Consider the following 17,970-nt stretch of genomic DNA (forward strand, 5'->3'; position numbering starts at 1 on the left):
GTTACCAAATAAACTGACGAGTTGGAGTGATCCATGTTCGTGGAAAAAGAAACTCAGTTTATTTTTCACTAAACCTACTTCCTGGAACACAGGATCAGTTGTACACCTTTCACACTGACTCACTTTGACTGATTTACTGTAGTAAGAGTTTGAATCACTCACACAGAGAACTGAAACTCATTTTACCTGTTTACTTCTGTAGCTGAATTCTGTCGTTCAGGAGTAAAGTCTGAGGAACTACAACTGCAGACTTGAGTCCTTGAACTGTGAGAGCAGTCACATGTGAAGCCATAGATACCTGTAGAAACACGTTTAGTTCACACAGGAAAATATGTTTTAGATGTTGGACAATAACAGATGCTCCCTTTAATCATTTTAACTTTGCTTTGTAGTTCATTGTATATGAGAGAAATATCAGAAGTATAGTTTCCAGTTTTGTACACTGGAGCACAACAAGTTGCATGTGTTACCACAGATCAGATCGGGACATGCAACCAGGTCAGTTAAATAACTGAAATCATCCTGAGGGTGTGTGTGAACGGAGAGTAGCTGACTGCTATCTTGGCATTTTGGTAGGCTCATACAGTGCTGGTTCATGTGGTTCTTTAGGTCAGTTTTCTCAACACCTGAGCTGTGTCCATCCCAGTTTTAATACTCAGCCAGTTTGTGCATGCTTCAAAAGGTTTATACTTAATTAATCTCTTAATTAGCCATGGGTGTGATGCATCTGTTGCTGTCACTAAGCAAAGTCGTCCATTCCAAGAGGGATCCTTACTAAAGCAGAACAGTCCTGAACTGTCCACCCTGTAATCTTTCCCAGCAGGTGTCCAGTAAACCGTTGAAAATCCAGTGAGGTGGAGGAGTTTTCTGGCTTCATAACTCTGATTCAGCTGGGGGAAATCAGGGTTGTTTAAGTGAACATATTATGTTCCTCACTCAGAGCCTTCTACTCAGCAAGGAGTTTGAACTCCTATTGCACCACTGGAGCTACTCAGCTGCCAACTGTAGACTCCTGTGGTTGTGCTTGGCAGCTTTCATGTGTGAATGTGTTTAAATCTGAAAACATCCCTTAAATAAATAACAGATCCAAGAGAAGATCGCCTCTTATCTACTTCATGGCATTAAAATGGTCGAAAACCAGCCATGGTGCAACACAACTTCAATTCAGTCGTGAAGTTAAGATGCTACATGCTAACTGTGACCTACACTGCATGGAGCCACAGGGACAGGTTTACTGTTTTGACTAAACATGCTTGCTATTTTGAATATGGAGTGACAAACTGGTTGATTTGCAAAATGTCAAGTTTATGTTTCAGATATATTTAGCTTCGTAGAGTGAACTGGAAACACCTCTGAACTTTTACACAAGTCAAAAGATGAAAGCCTTTTTTGTAAGCAGACTCTCTGTTAGTAACCACAGTGACTCTGGTATTTCATAGCTATCAGACTAGATCTAAACTGTAGACATAAACTCATAAGAATATGTATCAGTGTTTCCAGTGGCCTACACAAAGAATTTACAAAGGTGTACCCAGGAACCCTGCTGTAAAAAAAACTCTGCAAGATCACTGAGTTCAGCCGCGCTCGTCATCAGTCAAATTGCATGAAACCAAGGTTTGTCGTCCTCCCACATTTGTAATTTACCAGACCTCTCTTTCATCCATTAGCATGACATAGCAAGCTCATTTCTTCAGCTTTCAGAAGCAGCGGCCTGGTAGATGAATGAAACAGCGAGGGTATGCTGCCGATTTGCTCTTGGATAGATTAATGAGCTGGTGTGATTACTGAAGAAAAAATACTGCTCACTGTGACCTGTTGTTTTGTAAGTTTATCACCAAAGCTGGTCGAAAAGGTTAGTTATAGTTGAGCTTAGCATAGAGAACAGGTTGTATAGACAGACGGACACTGGGCATTGATGTAGTAAAATGTCTAAACTTTGGGAATCTTCAGGGTAAATTTAGAATTTAGTGGATGGTTGTAAACTACACGTTTCTCTCGACGGTTAGCCCGTGCTAAACCATCTCCTCTGTGTCACCCTGACTCTGATTGTGTCTTTGTGTCGGCGTCTATCAGACTCACTGTCTCACTGTCATTCTCACACGATTACACTGGAAGCTAACTCTCTAATGAGCATCCGTGCAATGACAAGCCACACAGCAAGCGTTTCACTCGCATGGAAATGCAACGGAAGATGCTGACACATCATGTAATACACGCAAACACTGCTCCCTCTGTGGGAATGTTTATTTGACCCGACAAAGATGCACTCTCAGAGCAGTGTGTGGACCGAACAATTAGATAGTTTGCAGCAAGCACACTGGGTGCAGAAGATGACACTTGGACACTGAGGGTTGAATGGAGGATACGTGTTCATATGAAGAATCAGCAGAGTAACATTTTATCTAAGCTCCATCGTCGACTATTAAAGAAACACTAAATTTGACTTTTGACCTTCTCTGTCAGTTATTAATACAACAGCCAAAACGTCAGCCTCTGTCAAGGTGTCATATATTCAAATTTTATTTCATGGGAAGTTGTACTTCAACATACCTACGTTCCATGAGTGTAGGAAGCATTCAGAGTGTGGGTGTGACAATCTGTCCTCCCCCAGAAAATGTTTATAACCGAGTAGATGTAGTTCCCTGCAGTCTGGTGTCTTTTTAACAATGCGATCCAGAGGAAGTGGTTTGCAACAGATCACAATAATAATTTTAAAAATAGAATGGCTGCAGCGTCCACACAGTCGGCTGAACACTAAATGTCAAGTTGGCTGCGTTCATTTATCATCATAATGATGATGCCAGACTAGTTCACTTTACTTTGAAACAATCACTAATAAAGAGATGTGAAGTTTTACAGGGGAAAGGTGATGCCGGGGTCATTAAGGATTATTAGCAGCAGAGAAGAGCGATGGTTGTTTCTGATCTATTTATAGACACTATTAATAGATACAAGTTGTGCGTCCTCCTCCAGTGTTTCCCTCTCTTGCAAATGTACTCACACATTCATTTACAGAACAGAGGGTATTTTGTTGTAAGCACGGATCTAATGGGGCCTCCATCCCCCTTTTGTCTGCACCAGACACAGAGCAGCACTCATGCCAAAACTCCAGGAAACAAAACCACATCAGAGTAAAAACCCAGCAGTGAGATTTACTTTAACATTTTTAATGGGAGTTCTCTGTCACTGACAGCGTTTAATTGTGTTGTACTTGCATTAAAGCTGAGCTGAGTTGGTTCTAATTCAGTACTCAGGAAGTTTTTGACCACCCTGGATAATTTAATAACATATGTTGTTTTGTTTTTCCAACATCGCTTTGAGCTCCCTGTCATTCCTCGGTGCGTCCAGTGATATTACGGTGCAGCTATTACATCGACAGAGGATCAAGGCAGCCTGTTGCATTTAACCAATGAAGTCAAGACCCTGTAATAAGGCTGACAGTGATCTAAAAGCAGTCACAGATTACAGTGCCTGAATGGTGTAATCGCCCTGACCTTGGCGGTTCATGTAATTTCAGTTAATGTGCCGTTAATACACAGTGTTGTTGCCGTTTTTGTGGGTGCACGGTCAGTCGGTGGGATTACTGCCAGCAGGGTGGGTGCAAGTAAACAGACGATGCAAAGATAACGACATTTATGGTTCCCAGATGACATATCATCATGACTTTGGTGGTCCCCTGACATTTCAGCTACCACCATCTGCAGGTTGAGTGAAAATATCTCCAAACTAACGGATGGACTGCGATGAAATCTGGTACAAACTCAGGTCAAAATATCAGTTCATAACCAAATACCTCCAAAACTGACTCACCATCAGTCTCAGCTGTACTTTCCTACTGATTCTGAGATTCTGAATCTAAGATGGTGACCACTTTAAACATTATAGAACCAGAGAGACATTAAAAACATTAATAACAGCAGAGCCTCTTTCATTAGAAGGGAAGAGGTCATTTGTTGCTTTGATATCCAGAGTCAGATGAGGACAGCTCATTGAAGAAGCCATGGGTTTGGGTCTCATGTCACTGAGGTTGCAGATGCAGGTCTGCAGTGTGTATGAATCCTAGAAGTGGGTTGATTGCTGATATTGTGGCCAGAGAAAGAGACGAGCTTTTATCTCGACCGGCGCAGGTCAGGCTGGACATAGGCCCCCGTTTATTGGAGGCCCTTTTGTCATCACAACCACAATAAACAAGCGAGCCATTCTCAGCTCTAGTGTGCTTATGCTGCATGAAAACAAGCGTGACTATTTTAATTGTAATTAGAGGGAGAAAACTGGTGTAGGGTCTGAGCCAATCATAGGCAGTGAATGACTCTGTGTGTGTGGGTGGGTTGATCAGTGTGTGTCTGTCAGTGCATGTGGATATACTCCTTATATAGTTGTCCAGGGGCAAGCACAGTCACAGGCCCTTTGATTTTTTCCCTCTTCATGTGAATAGCGGAGCTGTCATGGCTGACACTTCATGAAATGGCGCTTTTAAAGATCTGGCAGTCAAAGGCTGTAATTGTAGCGTGTTTAGTCACACTGTTAATACATTAGTTAGTCTGAGAATGTTCCAGAGGGGTTCATTCTACCTTTATTCAGTCGCTGCTTCATTAGTATGACTCACATCCTGACATTTCATTGCCTGTGTGTCATCTTACTGTCATCTCAGCCACTCGAAATCTGCAGCGAGCTCGGCTGCTCAGCGAGGCTCTCAGCAGAGTTCTCACCGGTGTTTCATAAGGCCGGCATGTGAACACTATGAAACATTGGACACAACCAATTAGATTGCCTTTTTTTAAATGCTGCATTTCATTCCTGCAGAAGTGTCTCCCAGTAGTGGGCTTTATAATTGGTGTACCACCTGGACAGGCAGCAGTTGGTAAGATGAGGCGTAATAGATTTGGCTGTTTGTTCTACGCTGTAATGGATTTGAATTTTTGCATCATGTGTGAGCAACAATTAAACTCGCAGCGTGTCGCCCAGCGTAGCTGAGACTGTTAGCATGGTTATTGATAGGTTAATAACAAGACTAAGAGTGAGATATGAGATATTTGTCATATCACAAAGCCCCAGTCATCATCGGACATGAATATCTGTGATAAATTTTGCAGCAATCCATCAAATAGTTGTTGAAACATTTCACTCAAAACCACAAATGTCAACTTCATGGTGGCATGTGAGGAAAAGTCAGAGGTCAGAGGTCATGCCATTAGCATGAAGCCTTTCTACTTGAACAAGCACATGCTTGCATGTCAGGGACATAAAGGCTGCAGAGGTAGCAACAGACGGTGCTACAGGTCTGACACCAGCTGTTTTTAAGTCTTAGCCTTTCTTGTAAATCAAGACAGATTAGTCTTATATCAACAAGGACTGTGCTGTTGTGTCCAAACACTGTGCTCTGCTAATGGAGTTTATGATGGTGAAGCTCCGGTCGTACCAAGAGAGTTCACTGCTGTTGTTATTGTAGCAGTAAACGTGCCCCCGAGCACTAATGCGACAGAGACACTGAGAGAGCTGAACATTTGGATACTGCAGGAATGGAAACGATGCGAGTGAATTCTTTCTCTCTGGAATTCTTATATCATTTAATAGTGTGTAATACTGTATATGTTACCAATCAATAGTCAAAATACAACACTGAAATACATTTCAAAATACACAGTGTTTCCAGGGGATGACATCTTCCTCCCCTCACCACAGACAAAGCCTGATCTTACTCAGCCCCACCCCCTCCTCCACATCCCTGCATTTGCTTCAGTCAAACGATTTATGTCTAATTACCGGTTATAAGCTCTGCACTTCCTCTGAAAGGCTCCATATTAGAAACCAAATCTTATAATTAACCCATCTTCTCACATGAAAGTAATGGCAGTGCTCTGCCTTGTCAGAGGCCCATGTTGACAGTCTGTCATCTCAGCCCAGCCCTCCCCAGCACCACCTCCCCGAATATCCCCGGCAGTTTTAAGGAAAGATGAGCTGGCTAATGGACCGCTTACTAGTGGAGAGGAGTGAAGAGATTGACCTTGAAGCTTCGCCTAGTTAAGTTGTCTAAACAGGAAAAAGATCGGACAGGAAGCGATCAGGTTTGAGCTGAACGTCTTATCATTTACAACCGACTCCCTGAGTCTGTTTATAGTTTAAATGATTTACATGCTCAAAACGACTGTTTAAAATGTTGCTGAGCTGTTTAAATATGATGCATAAAAACTGTAAATTAGCAGCAATATTCTTAGTTTATATGACCGGATTAAAGCTGGGATAAAATCTACATTTGCACAGTAACACATTTTCAGGCATTATCTCTTCTGGTTGTTTGTCTTTTTTTGGCTCTGACAGTTTTTGCTTCATTCAGCTTTCCTTCAGTCTGATCAGTCAGGTGACGACTGTGTTAATATTTTCTGTCTGAAGTGGTTTTCTTGAGTTTTACTTGTGCGAAACTCGGCCGGCCTCTCGTTCGCTGCCTCTGCTGACTGATTTAGGGAGAGTTTCAGGAGTGGATTAGTGCTGCTGAAGGAGCTTGTTGACATCAGATGGCATGGGAACTATGAATCCACACACAAGGCTCAGCGAAGGAGCTCAGGCGAACCTGCGCCGAGCACGTAGAGAGGGGGAAAAACAAATAAACTAAGCCCAAAGCAAGTATCCCCACAGTTGGCATGTTCCCATAGACATTTGGTAGAGAGAGAGGATGGATACAAGAACGTCCTGGTTATCAGGGAAAGACTTATTGGTGTCTTTTATAACGGTCAAAATACATTCAGCACATGTAACAATTTGAATGGATTTGTCAAAGGTTATTAAGCCATTTTAAGTCAGATCAACTGACAGAATATCGTTTAGTATCAAATAAAAATACTGCAGTTATGTCTGATTATGGCTGCAAATATTTGAACCAGTCTGTGTGACTCTTTCCAGATGCTGCATGTGATAGATAATAATAATAATAATAATCATCATCATAACGACAGCACAATCCACTGAGCATCAGATTGCTCGGTAATCCCACGGTAAACTCCTGCTAAAACCTGAGTGAGTCAGTATTATTACAGATAATCCCCTGGTCTGGTTTATGTGACGTGCTGGTGAACGTAGGCCTAAACCACACACACACACACACACACACACACACACACCTCTGTTTCCAAATTGACTGCTTTTAAGCAATTGTCTCAGTTTCAGCAGCCGCACAGATCGCAGCACAAAGCAGATGGCTGCAGAGACTGTTTTATCTTATTGATGCTCTGCTGTCATCAGATTAATGTATGGTTAATGTGTGTATTTAAGTAAGAGCGTCAGGTCGTTCCACATTTTTTTCACAGTGCAGAAACACTAGCTGAAACATGAATACCTTTATTCCTTTACCTTTTTGTCGTGAAAGTTTTCACAGCGTAAAATGGACATCATCGCCTCCACCCTGTCCGGAGCTGCTGCTCTAAATACTGCATTTTAAACCTCTCAGCTCCACTGACTTGGCCGACGCCAACACACACATAAACAGTGCAGAAGCGCAGGAGAGTTCAAATACTTGAACTGAGGTTACCGTGCTCATCCTTGCTTGCTTTTTAAACAAGCAGAGAAACCCCACCCTTCTCCCCCCCCCTTCACGTAAACCCCTCCTAGCACCCAAGTCCAGGAGCTTTGCCAAAAGCAGCCTAACACTAAACATTCACAGCGCTGGGGAAGAGAAAGCAAACTCTGGGAAGGTACAGGATTGACGTCAGAGAGAGCCACATGTAAGAAATTCCTTCCTAATTACCTGGAATGTACTGGCTTATTGTATAAAAAATGTTCTGCTTCATATTCATCTTTTTAAATGTGGCTCTTTGTTTTATAGTCTGTGCTACCTTTCAGTGTGATATTAACTCCCTCTGCTCTTCCACTTTAGCCATCTCTATTATTCACATCTTCTTTATTACCTCTTTACTTTTCCATTTCCACCTTATTCCTCCTCCTCCTCCTCCTCCTCCTCTACCTTCCTCTTCCACTCCCAGCTTACGAAACTGCTTCGTGGTCGATAATTTGAAATTGCCGACAGACACCTACGCCCACTTCTGTGGGATTTCTTTCTTGTGTGCTGTAAAGCCGGTGTGTTTGGATTATTTCTGCTGACCCACTTGGTCTTGGTGCTGCACCTGTTATTCCTCCTTCAAGGAATGTATGAGCAGTTCCTGACACATGGCCTCGTTTTCCTAACACTGGACCCCAACGAATTAGGCTCATTCTTTACTGTTGTTGCTCATGATGTTACTCACATAATTAACAGCTTATTATTTAGTAGAGATCCCACTAACTAGCTGATTAAGCTAGCTAACTTAAACTCCTCAGATTTATGTGGTGAAGCCACAAAGAAAACATTCTGAAGGCAGCTCTGTCCTTTAGAAATGTTTTCCCAGTTACATTGTGGTGGCAAATGTAATTGCTGACTGGATAATGTTCATGATGCATTTATGATCTGTGGCGGACTCTGGGAGGTGGGCGGGGTGGACGGCAGGCGAGCAGAGCGCAGGACTGTGACACCAGAGACCAGTTTGCATCTGGCTGCATCTGCTTACTTTGATAAGTCGAGATGTTTTTACCTGCTGTCACTTGCCATGAGCTAATTTTGGCTCATTGTCGTGTTGTCTTTTTTCTGACTTCCTTTCTTTCTTATTTAAACTTTACCAAAACAGATCTATATAATCTAGCTGTTTTATTATAAACTGATTAACATTATTCTGGCATAAGTCCAATAAGTCTTAACCCTTTCCTTCCATAATATCCCATTTTTTAAAAAAAGGCTTTAACAGGAACAAAGTGTCTCTAAAATCAGTTCTCCTTAGAGATGTGCTGCACTGCTTTAGTGCAGAGGGAAGAGGATAGAGGAGTGTGATGGCGAGGTGTGAGGGGAGGATCTGTACTGAAAATGGAGATAGGAGGGAACCTGGGGATTTGTGGAGGCTCTCGTATCGACTAGAGGAATGCCTTTGAAGCTTTCTCTTCCTCCCCCTGGATGCATTTTATTAGTGCGGGACAGCTACTGATTGGACACATTCTGGCGGACGGAGAGACAGATGTTGGAAACAAAATCGAGGCCGTCAGCTGCTGAACTGCAGTGACGTTAGCTTCAGGCATCAGTGAATTTGAGAAAGAAAGAAAAGCCATGATGCTTGTCTGTGGTAAGCATAGAAGATCTCTCCCACTTCATTTTTATTTTTAGTGACAGTGGGCAAGATTGTCAGATTGTCGGCCCATTAAGCAGCAAACGAGTGTTTTCTTTCTCACCCTGACAGCTATGACCAGCAGCCCCTTATTGCTGCTGCCATTTATTTGGGTTCTTGGAGGGAGTGTGTTGCTGTAACCCCACAGGTCTGTCAGCAGCACCTGAGGCTGTGTATACTCTCTGTATACGTGTTTCTCTCATTTTAACTTTAAACTCCAGAGACCAGAATATCTAAGATTAATCAAGAGCTAACTACGGTGTGTCTGGATTTTCAGCCTCCTAGTGGCCATAAGTGGATTCCTGCAGCTTTAAATAACGAGGGAACTGAACTAAATTTACTTTAGTTTACTTTACTACATGTAAACTCACAGCCTATAGAGACATACAGAATAATCTCAGGCCTCGACACACACACACACACAAACACACACACACTGCTCCTCAACGCTGGTGGCTGTAACACACACTTAACATGATTCAACATGACAGGACATGTGGGGAATCACACCCATATTCCAGGCATCGACACACACACACACACACACACACACACACGCACGGCGAACACAGTTCATGTGAGAACAGACTGTTAGACACAGAAGGTATAATTAACTCCAGTGGTGTTCAGCCTGGTGGTGCAGCTAGCTTCTCATGTCCAGTCTGTGTTTGTGTCTCACACTTTCTTTAAAATGCACATTTTAAACTCAGAAGCCATTTAGTGCCATTTCATTTTGGAGGGTATGACATGATTGCAAAACAAACAAACACAGATGCTCTGGATATTTCAGTTCAGCTGATTTGTCTCCACGGGAACTTTGCAGAGCTCGATCAGATGTGATGTGTCACACTCTGGAGCCCCCTCTGCGAACACGAATGTAAACTTTGATGCTGTAGCGTTAAATGTGCTCAGAAACAGTTTTCCTTTCTCTGTAGAGGCGCAGCCTGGAGACTGTACTCTGCCTGAGTGATGTTAATGTGTACGCTGTAGTCACACACACGTATATCTTTCAATATTTGTGACCTGTTGTGTAACCTAAAGTGTAATCTACCATGTGATATTCACATGTGTAATGCTCTTACAGACAGACAGGCCCTTCTCTCTAACCGATGACCCGTCCACTCCCATGCAGATGTCTCAGTTCGCTTTTGTTCACTTTAAGCCCTTTCAGCAGTCACAGAAAAGTCACACACACACACACACACACACACATCATCTGTCTTAGGTTACATGGGGATCTCCTGTCTCCCCGTGGACTTACTCCTGTTGCTGGCCTGCTCTACGACCACATGGCCTCTCTTTCTATCTATATCTATATTATGGAGTAATGATGAAGAAGAATTTCAACACTTGTATTAACATTTGAAATATGAGTAAACTCAATAAGCTGAAAATATCTGTTTATTGTCGAGCTCTTGTGGATTATACGTCTGTAATGAAGTGAATAGTTTATATTTTCATTCATACACAAACAGGTATGTACACTACAAACATCGGAACTGTCGGCCTTTGTCTCTGAGTCGCACACAAATAGAAAACAGCACACACACGCACACACACACACACACACATGTAAACACAGACTCAAACCTTTAAAGGCCCGGCAGTAAAAATAAAGTCAAAGGCTGTGGTTTGTCTCCTAGGCTCAAAATGTCCAGAGGAAGTGTGGACTAGCTGGTAAACGTGGCCTGTGACACCAACAAGTGGTTTTCAGCGAAGCAGTGGTGAGAAGTTACACATGAGTCAAATCCTGCAGCTGAACTGTTCTGGATTTCATTCATATTACAAACCAGGAATTTGACCTCTTTATGTCATTTAACATTGATTAAACCTGGGTTTTATTTGATATTATTGATCATTTTTTGGAAGGATCGAATAACTTCAGTTAAACAAAGTTAATCAGCCTGATTTTTTAAAACATAAACAATAATCTTGATTCAGCTCCATTAGATTTGTTCTGACCAATTTATTGATTCATAATTTGTAGACTGAACTATCAAAATGAATATTTGAATGGTGGTGTAACTGCATGAGACTCTGCTGGAACTCAGAAATGTGCTTTAAACAATGAAAGCATATTTATACTTGCTTCACAGACGAGGTTAAACATTCCTTAAGTCGTGCAGCTGAGATTTGGCCGTGGTTGTGGCAGTCTGACATGTTTTACAGTCTGGCACCTGCTCGTGTTGTTGGCAGGGTCAAGGGCACAAAGAATTAGCTTCTCTACAACTAAAACCAGATGAGGATGACTTCTCATTATGGTCAGTTTTTTATATGCTGCTTGTGACTGATTAGCATCATGTAAACAGATTAATTCAAAAGAGTAAATTGGAAGAAACTTAAATCTCCATGAGGAAGGAGCGGAGCGCACTGAGCGCAGAATCTTCGTATTGATCTGCAGAAAGTTAAAACATTTTCAGTCACATGGTGGATATCTCTTTTTGGAATCAGTCTCTTCATATGTTGGCTCCCAACCAGATTATCTTGTGGTTTCGGGTGGCAGTGACAGGTTGTTGCGGCTGGCACACTCTTACACTGGCTCAGAGTTTGGATTGTAGCAGAAGGGCAATTTTGGTGGAGCCTCAGCAGACAGGATGGCATAGTTGGCAGAGCGGATGGTGGCGGAGCTCTGAGGCTGATATCGAGGGCTCAGAATACACCAGACTGAGTTGTAGTGGACGAGACAGGTTGGTGTGGCTGGCGCGCGGCCGGTCAGGTGGAGGTAAAGGTGGCCCAGAACAAGGTGACTTGGCACCTCCACAGTCTAGCAGGAGGAAAGGTGCGCTTGCGTCCAGTCACGCTGTGTGCCTTTTGTGCACTTTGTGAAGGTGTGTGTCTTTTTTGCATTGTGGAAGGGTTCTCCTCATCGCTGTACACCGGGTGTGTATTCACTGAAGCAGGCACTCCTGCTTCCTGCTAGCCTCGGAGCCAACTTGTCCTCTTGCCAGGCATCGGTAACTTGGCGCTCCCCCTCTTCCTTTTCCATGTGGTGATCACGTATGTCTATCCACAAGGAAGTCTGTCGACGCATCTAGGCTTTTACAAATGGGATATGACACATGCATAAAGACCGACTTGCTTTCCTGCTCAGCCCTGGAGACGTGCATGTACTTTTTATTTGTACTTTTACTGGCCATGTATACAATCCTACATGTCACTGAGGAGTATGTGTAACTGTTGCTGATGGCCATGCATATAGCACAGGTCACACAGGTCAGCGCATTAAAATATCCATCAAAGAGTCCACATGACTCACGGCCTACGTTGTAACTGTGCTATACTCGTCTCCACCCTGCAGGATGTTACATACCAACAAGCATTTGTTCTAGATGATACAAAAACACCACAATAACGCATCCAGAAATACCTCTCGTTATGGTTTGATTTCCCACTCCCATTTCAAGTGACCCTCTTTCCGTTTATCCGGTCTGTAACGGTCTACAGCAGAGCTCCAGCTCCGACCACACAACGAGCTGTAAGAGGCGCTGAACCTCTCTGTCTCATCTCTCTTGAACTTTATCTGTTGTTGCAGCCGTAGCTTCAGATAATAGTCGTTCTGCAGAGAGGACAACTATTCAATCAAACCCGGAGACAGCGGTGACGTGGTTTTGGACGGGATGGATAAGTGCCTTGTTTAAAGCCGAGACGAGAGTGCTTTGCAGACGAACGTGTGGCTGTACACACTGCGTCTGCTCCAGAGTGGACTGTGCATGCAGGCACCCTGTCCATTATGGCTGGCCTTGGAAGGCAGTAATTGAGGAGTGAGGTTGGGGAAATTAGACCAGTGGTTTGCTAGAGAAGATGCACGCTGTCATCAGAATAGCTGTCCAGATGTAATCCACTGATTAACCAAATGAAACCAAATTGAGAGCAGAGCTGGAAAACATGTTAATTAGTGATGTTTACAGGTGCTGACAGACAGATTTTGTTGTCTTTGTGCAGAGCCAGGGTTTCCAGTCTTCATGAGCTAGCCGACTGCTGGTGGTAGCTTCATATTATATTATATTATATGTGAGTGGTACCAGTCTTCAAGAAGGCAGAGGTTCAGTCAGATTTTTCAGATTTCGCTTGCCGTCACCAGTCATATTCAGCAATGTAACAGATAAACTGGATTTGAAGGAACACTGAGGAACACTGAGAGTCTCTCTCTCTGCGTACTTGTTTGTTGTGGTTTCCATGGAGATCTTCTGCCATCACTGTCTGTTCTGCTTGACCTGTCTTCCTCCCCGGGCGTCAGAAGTCATACTCTTCTCAGTCATGGTTGGGCGACCTGTAAACCTGGCAGGTTTCTGTGATATATGTTTCCTGTTCACACACACACACACACACACACACAGATCAATACACACACTTAGACTCTCTCTACACATTCACATGGACGCAGAAAACGTGTCTGTCGCGGCCTATTTCTTTGTCTATTGTTCTCTGTGACGCAGATCCTCTCCAAGGGTTGTGGGGGGTTCAAAGAGCAACATGAAAAATAAGGTGATGGCTATTAGTGCAGCAGAGGGAAGATACTAAACACTCACTTAGGCTGTCAACTCTTCCTTTGTGTGTGTGCTTGAGTGTGCGATTGCTTGGCCTGTCTTTCGCCCATCAAGCTCTGGTGTCGTCTTTCTACCATCTGCCACTGCCACCCTACTGACTTGCACACAGACACATGCACTGCATCCACATACTGTATCATCCCTCTCATTCAAAACCCTTCTCCTCTCCTCTCTTCTGCTCTGGTCTAGTTCTGTTTGTTAGCATCTACTTTTCCTAAAAACAAACAAAAAGGAGGCAGGCTCTGCCCCCGAAAATCTAAATTCAAGAAAAAGCATGTGGTATGTGTTTGTGTGTACGATATGAATATTTAATTCAGCCCCTCCCTCCGTCATGTATTAATCATGGAGCAGTCTGCCTAGGCTGAAAATAGCACCTAGCAACCCAGAAAAACAAAATTCATTGTAGTTGTGGGTATGTCATGTGCTGCTGCTCGTTCATGTGTGACATAGCACATGGTCTCATGCTCTCCTCTCACATTTTCCTTTCCCCCATACTGGGTTTTCCTTCGTCGTGTCTGTCCTCACTGCTTCAGGAATGTTGGTGATGGAGATTTCTGATGTCTGCATGAGAGACACACGCGACTATACTCACTCTGTCAGTTTGAGAAGTGCTGCTGTCTTTTTGAGAAAGCAGTAGTTTAACACAAATTCGTAACTGAACTCCGAATGCATCCCGCCGCGTGCTGCTTCCAGAAAGTGGTGATAATTGCAGGATTACTGACCCCACCATCCGCACCAGCTGCCAATCTTAAGGAGAAACTGATGTAGGCTGAGTGATTGAACCAGTTCAGCCCAGGTGGGAGAAGAAACAGTTTGTGTAGCGATCGCAGAGACTCTGAATTCCAGATCAGAAAGGCAGGAGAATCCTCAGATTTTAGATTCTTGTAGCCATTAGCACCACATGACCCTGACTCCCCTTTACCCGCAAGCTACTTGTATACAGCTTTTATTCCATATGCAGTAGTACTCCTCAGTACTTCGTACTTAAAATCGGCAGTCATTCATTGGGCGAACAGAGTCACAGGACTCATCTTTCAATCACAAGGCAAACTCGCTCAACATCAGCCTGAAGGCAAAAAAAGAGACTCTGAATCTTTTTATCGCTTGTTGCTACAGACAAGAATGTTACGAGCTGATCGCTGTAACTGACGACTTTGATTTGTTTTATATTCCTCAGCCATGTTGTACATTTAGTTCCAGCAATCCTCAGTTCATAAGCATCTTAATGCAAATGCAAATACTCTCACTAATGAGGACTAGCAAAGATGCTTGAAATGAATCCTATGTAACTGAATCCAGAACTGCGTTGTCAAGAGAATTAATTTGAGACGTGTCTCAGAAAACCTCTGGCTCTGTGTGTGTCAGATCTCATATTACTACACACATCGTAACTCAGCTTCTTCTCCTGTCTAACAGGTGGCCTGAGCAGCAAGGAGCAGCCTCTGGAACTCCTCAAACCAGCTGCACTCAACCATTTCGGTAGGACGTCTACATGTGTGTGTGTGTGTGGTTTTCTCTGTTGATGTGATTGCTGTGATTCATTGTGATTGTTGGAGCTGAATCTGGAGTTGACAAAACCGTCTCGTTTGGGTAAAGGACACAGGAGAAAAAGACCCAAACGCAGACAAATCATGGCATTTACTGCAGACCAACACAGAAACTCACTGGCTGCTCCGGCACAGGAAAAAACACAAAATCCACAATCAAACACAGAAACACAACAAGACGCAAGACCCAGGACTTAAATACACTGGGGATAATTAACCAATTGAGTACAGGTGTGACAGGAAACGAGGACGGAAACAGATAAAGACAGGAAGTAAAAAACAGGAAGAAGCAAGACACAACAATACAGAAAAAAGTGAGTTAAAAAAGTAAAAGTCTCTGAGGAAGGGGGGTCATGACAGCTGTCACTGACTCTGACGCCTACACACCTGGAGTTGAGTGATTGATGCAGTCATGTCTTTTGGGGTTACGACACCACAGGTGATTACAGAACATCAGTGCCCAGTGGGGGGGGTCATGGCCGCCTTAGCTGGCTAATATATGGCTCAGTAACACACTCCGTCAGTGTCTGTTTACGAGGAAACTTATCATTTACCTCTGAGCGTGTAATCATTTCCACCAGCTGACGTTGCACGTTGTTTTTAGTACATGGCCATGTATTATTCAGTGACCGCCGCACATGCACGTGTGTCGTAAAAAGTGCACATGAAACGAGACATTTTGTTGGAACTTCGCACTCTTGTTGACAGGAATGTGTGATGATCTCACCCTGTCAGCATGTCATCAACCCACAGGCGGTATGTTTGTCCCATGTGGCGAGAGGACATGCTGATGCAGCAGTGATGTCATACGTACGGTTGCCAAGACCCGCAGCTGAAACCTGTTAATAGTATGTTTCATTTTCTGAAGCAGCGACACATTTAAAAGCATAAACACACAGGCAGATGTAGACATAACACATATTAACATATGTAGGACATGTAACAGGCTCAGAGTTAGAGAGGGGGTTGAATAATGTAGATATTCCATAATGTAGAGACAGAGAAACCTGACATCTGTCTCTGGAACCAGGCGCTGCTAGTAGGGACTGAAATTAAATGAATGATACTGACATTTACAACTTATTCAACTTGCATCCCAACGAGGGAGAAAAACAGGAAGTGTGTGTGTAGGCGAGTGAAGAGAGAAGTAAAACTGAAACGTAACTTTATTTGGTGACGATGAACTGTAATTCTGTCTGTAAATGAAGTGAGCCACAGATTAAGCCGTGACAGCTGTCTCATTTGCATGGGACCTGTGTGGGTTAAGTGCAGTTTCCGTGAACGCTCTCCTGCGTGGAGACAACGGCACATTCACAAAATCAAATAAGAAAGTGTTGGACACAGAGAGAAAAGCTTTCAAACTCGGTGACCTTTCTGTTTGTTTGCAGAAATACAGGACTGTGCAGACACTAAAAGTAAAGTGAGGATGCTTTCAAAGATAAAGTCAAGAATAGTTTTTAGCATTTAACTTGAGTGAAGAGACAGAAAACCAGTTCTCCTCCGTCCACACACAGGTGCTTTTTCGACAGGTAGGTTATTTTAAGCTTCTCTGAGAAGCTGGCACAGTTTCTTCTGTGGCTTTGGGCTGCATCAGTGTCCTCCGTCTCTTCATGTAATCCCAGACTGGCACCATGGACACACGGCAGGCTGAAGGCATCTCACACTTTCAAATATAACTCTGAAGTGTCGAGAAACTGTAAAAAAAAACTTCTCCACAGAGGCTCTGTAGGTGAGGTGTTGAGTCTAAAACCCAGTCTGGCCACTCACGAGTCAAATCACAGGACTGAACTGCTGAATCAAACGAGTAAAATTCAGAGTTTGTTGTGGTAGTAATAATAACAAAATGTTGAAATCTCTGCCAAAAAAAGGACCAACAGCATTTTATTGGAATAAAGCACAGTACAATACTCGATTAACACATTCATAAGACGTGTTAGAATTAATTAACTGGGTGCCAAGAGCAACAGCAACACGTCCTGTGTGTCTGTATGTGTCCTGTGCTGTGAAGTCTGTCTCAACACAGACTGTAGTGGAATAACTGCAGCTGCAGTCGGCGCTGGTGAACCTTAAAGTCACCGATCGGAGCGGTGTTTGTCTTAAATTTGGGGATCTAAAGTAGAATGAGAGTCAATCAGAGAGAATGACTAAAGCAGGCGAAATTTGAAAATGAGGGAGAGAGGTGGAGGAGGATGATCAGGGAGAGTCAGTGGTGGAGACAGATTTGGGTGCATATTAATCAGGATGACTAAAATGTGCACAGGAGGAGGTTCTGTAAGAGGAGCAGGAGTCAGCACCTTTCAGAGTCACTTCCACACTTAGATGTGAGTACGAGCATCTGTTTGTACCTGTGACATTCGGAGTGAAATTTACAGCCTAGACAAACATGTATTAACAGGCGTGGTGTGTGTGTGTTTTTCTTCTTTTTTTGCATGGCAGCGTCTGTCCATCCATCCCGCCGGATAGGCTAAACTCGGCTCTTTCTCCCCAAGCCAAAACAGCTTTCTCCCACTCTGCACAAATTAGCAGCAGCCCACGCTCCACTCACACATAACTGTCAGAGCACAGACGCTGCAGGGAGTGAGGAGGAGGGAGGGGAAGGTGAGAGCGATGGAGGAGGAGGAGGAGGAGAGAGGAAGACAAACTGGGAGGAGAGGATGGTAAAATAGCAGAGCAGAGCAGGAGAAGGAGCAGGAGTGA

At 43.5% G+C, this 17,970-nt stretch overlaps 1 protein-coding gene across 3 annotated transcripts in view; it reads left to right on the plus strand.

Annotated features, from left to right (window-relative positions):
* The window catches only part of hdac4 (histone deacetylase 4), an 88,477-nt gene that overhangs the window by 16,420 nt on the left and 54,087 nt on the right, over positions 1-17,970 (plus strand). For 2 of the 3 annotated variants that reach the window (XM_018682257.2, XM_018682258.2), the window contains one exon: positions 15,143-15,205. The exons of the other annotated variant lie outside the window; for it this stretch is intronic. In XM_018682257.2, the coding sequence (XP_018537773.1) occupies positions 15,143-15,205 (63 nt within the window). The remainder of the gene's footprint in view (positions 1-15,142; positions 15,206-17,970) is intronic. 3 annotated transcript variants of the gene reach the window in all.

Source organism: Lates calcarifer, linkage group LG1 (genome assembly GCF_001640805.2).
Source record: "Lates calcarifer isolate ASB-BC8 linkage group LG1, TLL_Latcal_v3, whole genome shotgun sequence".
Classification (NCBI taxonomy): domain Eukaryota; kingdom Metazoa; phylum Chordata; class Actinopteri; family Centropomidae; genus Lates; species Lates calcarifer.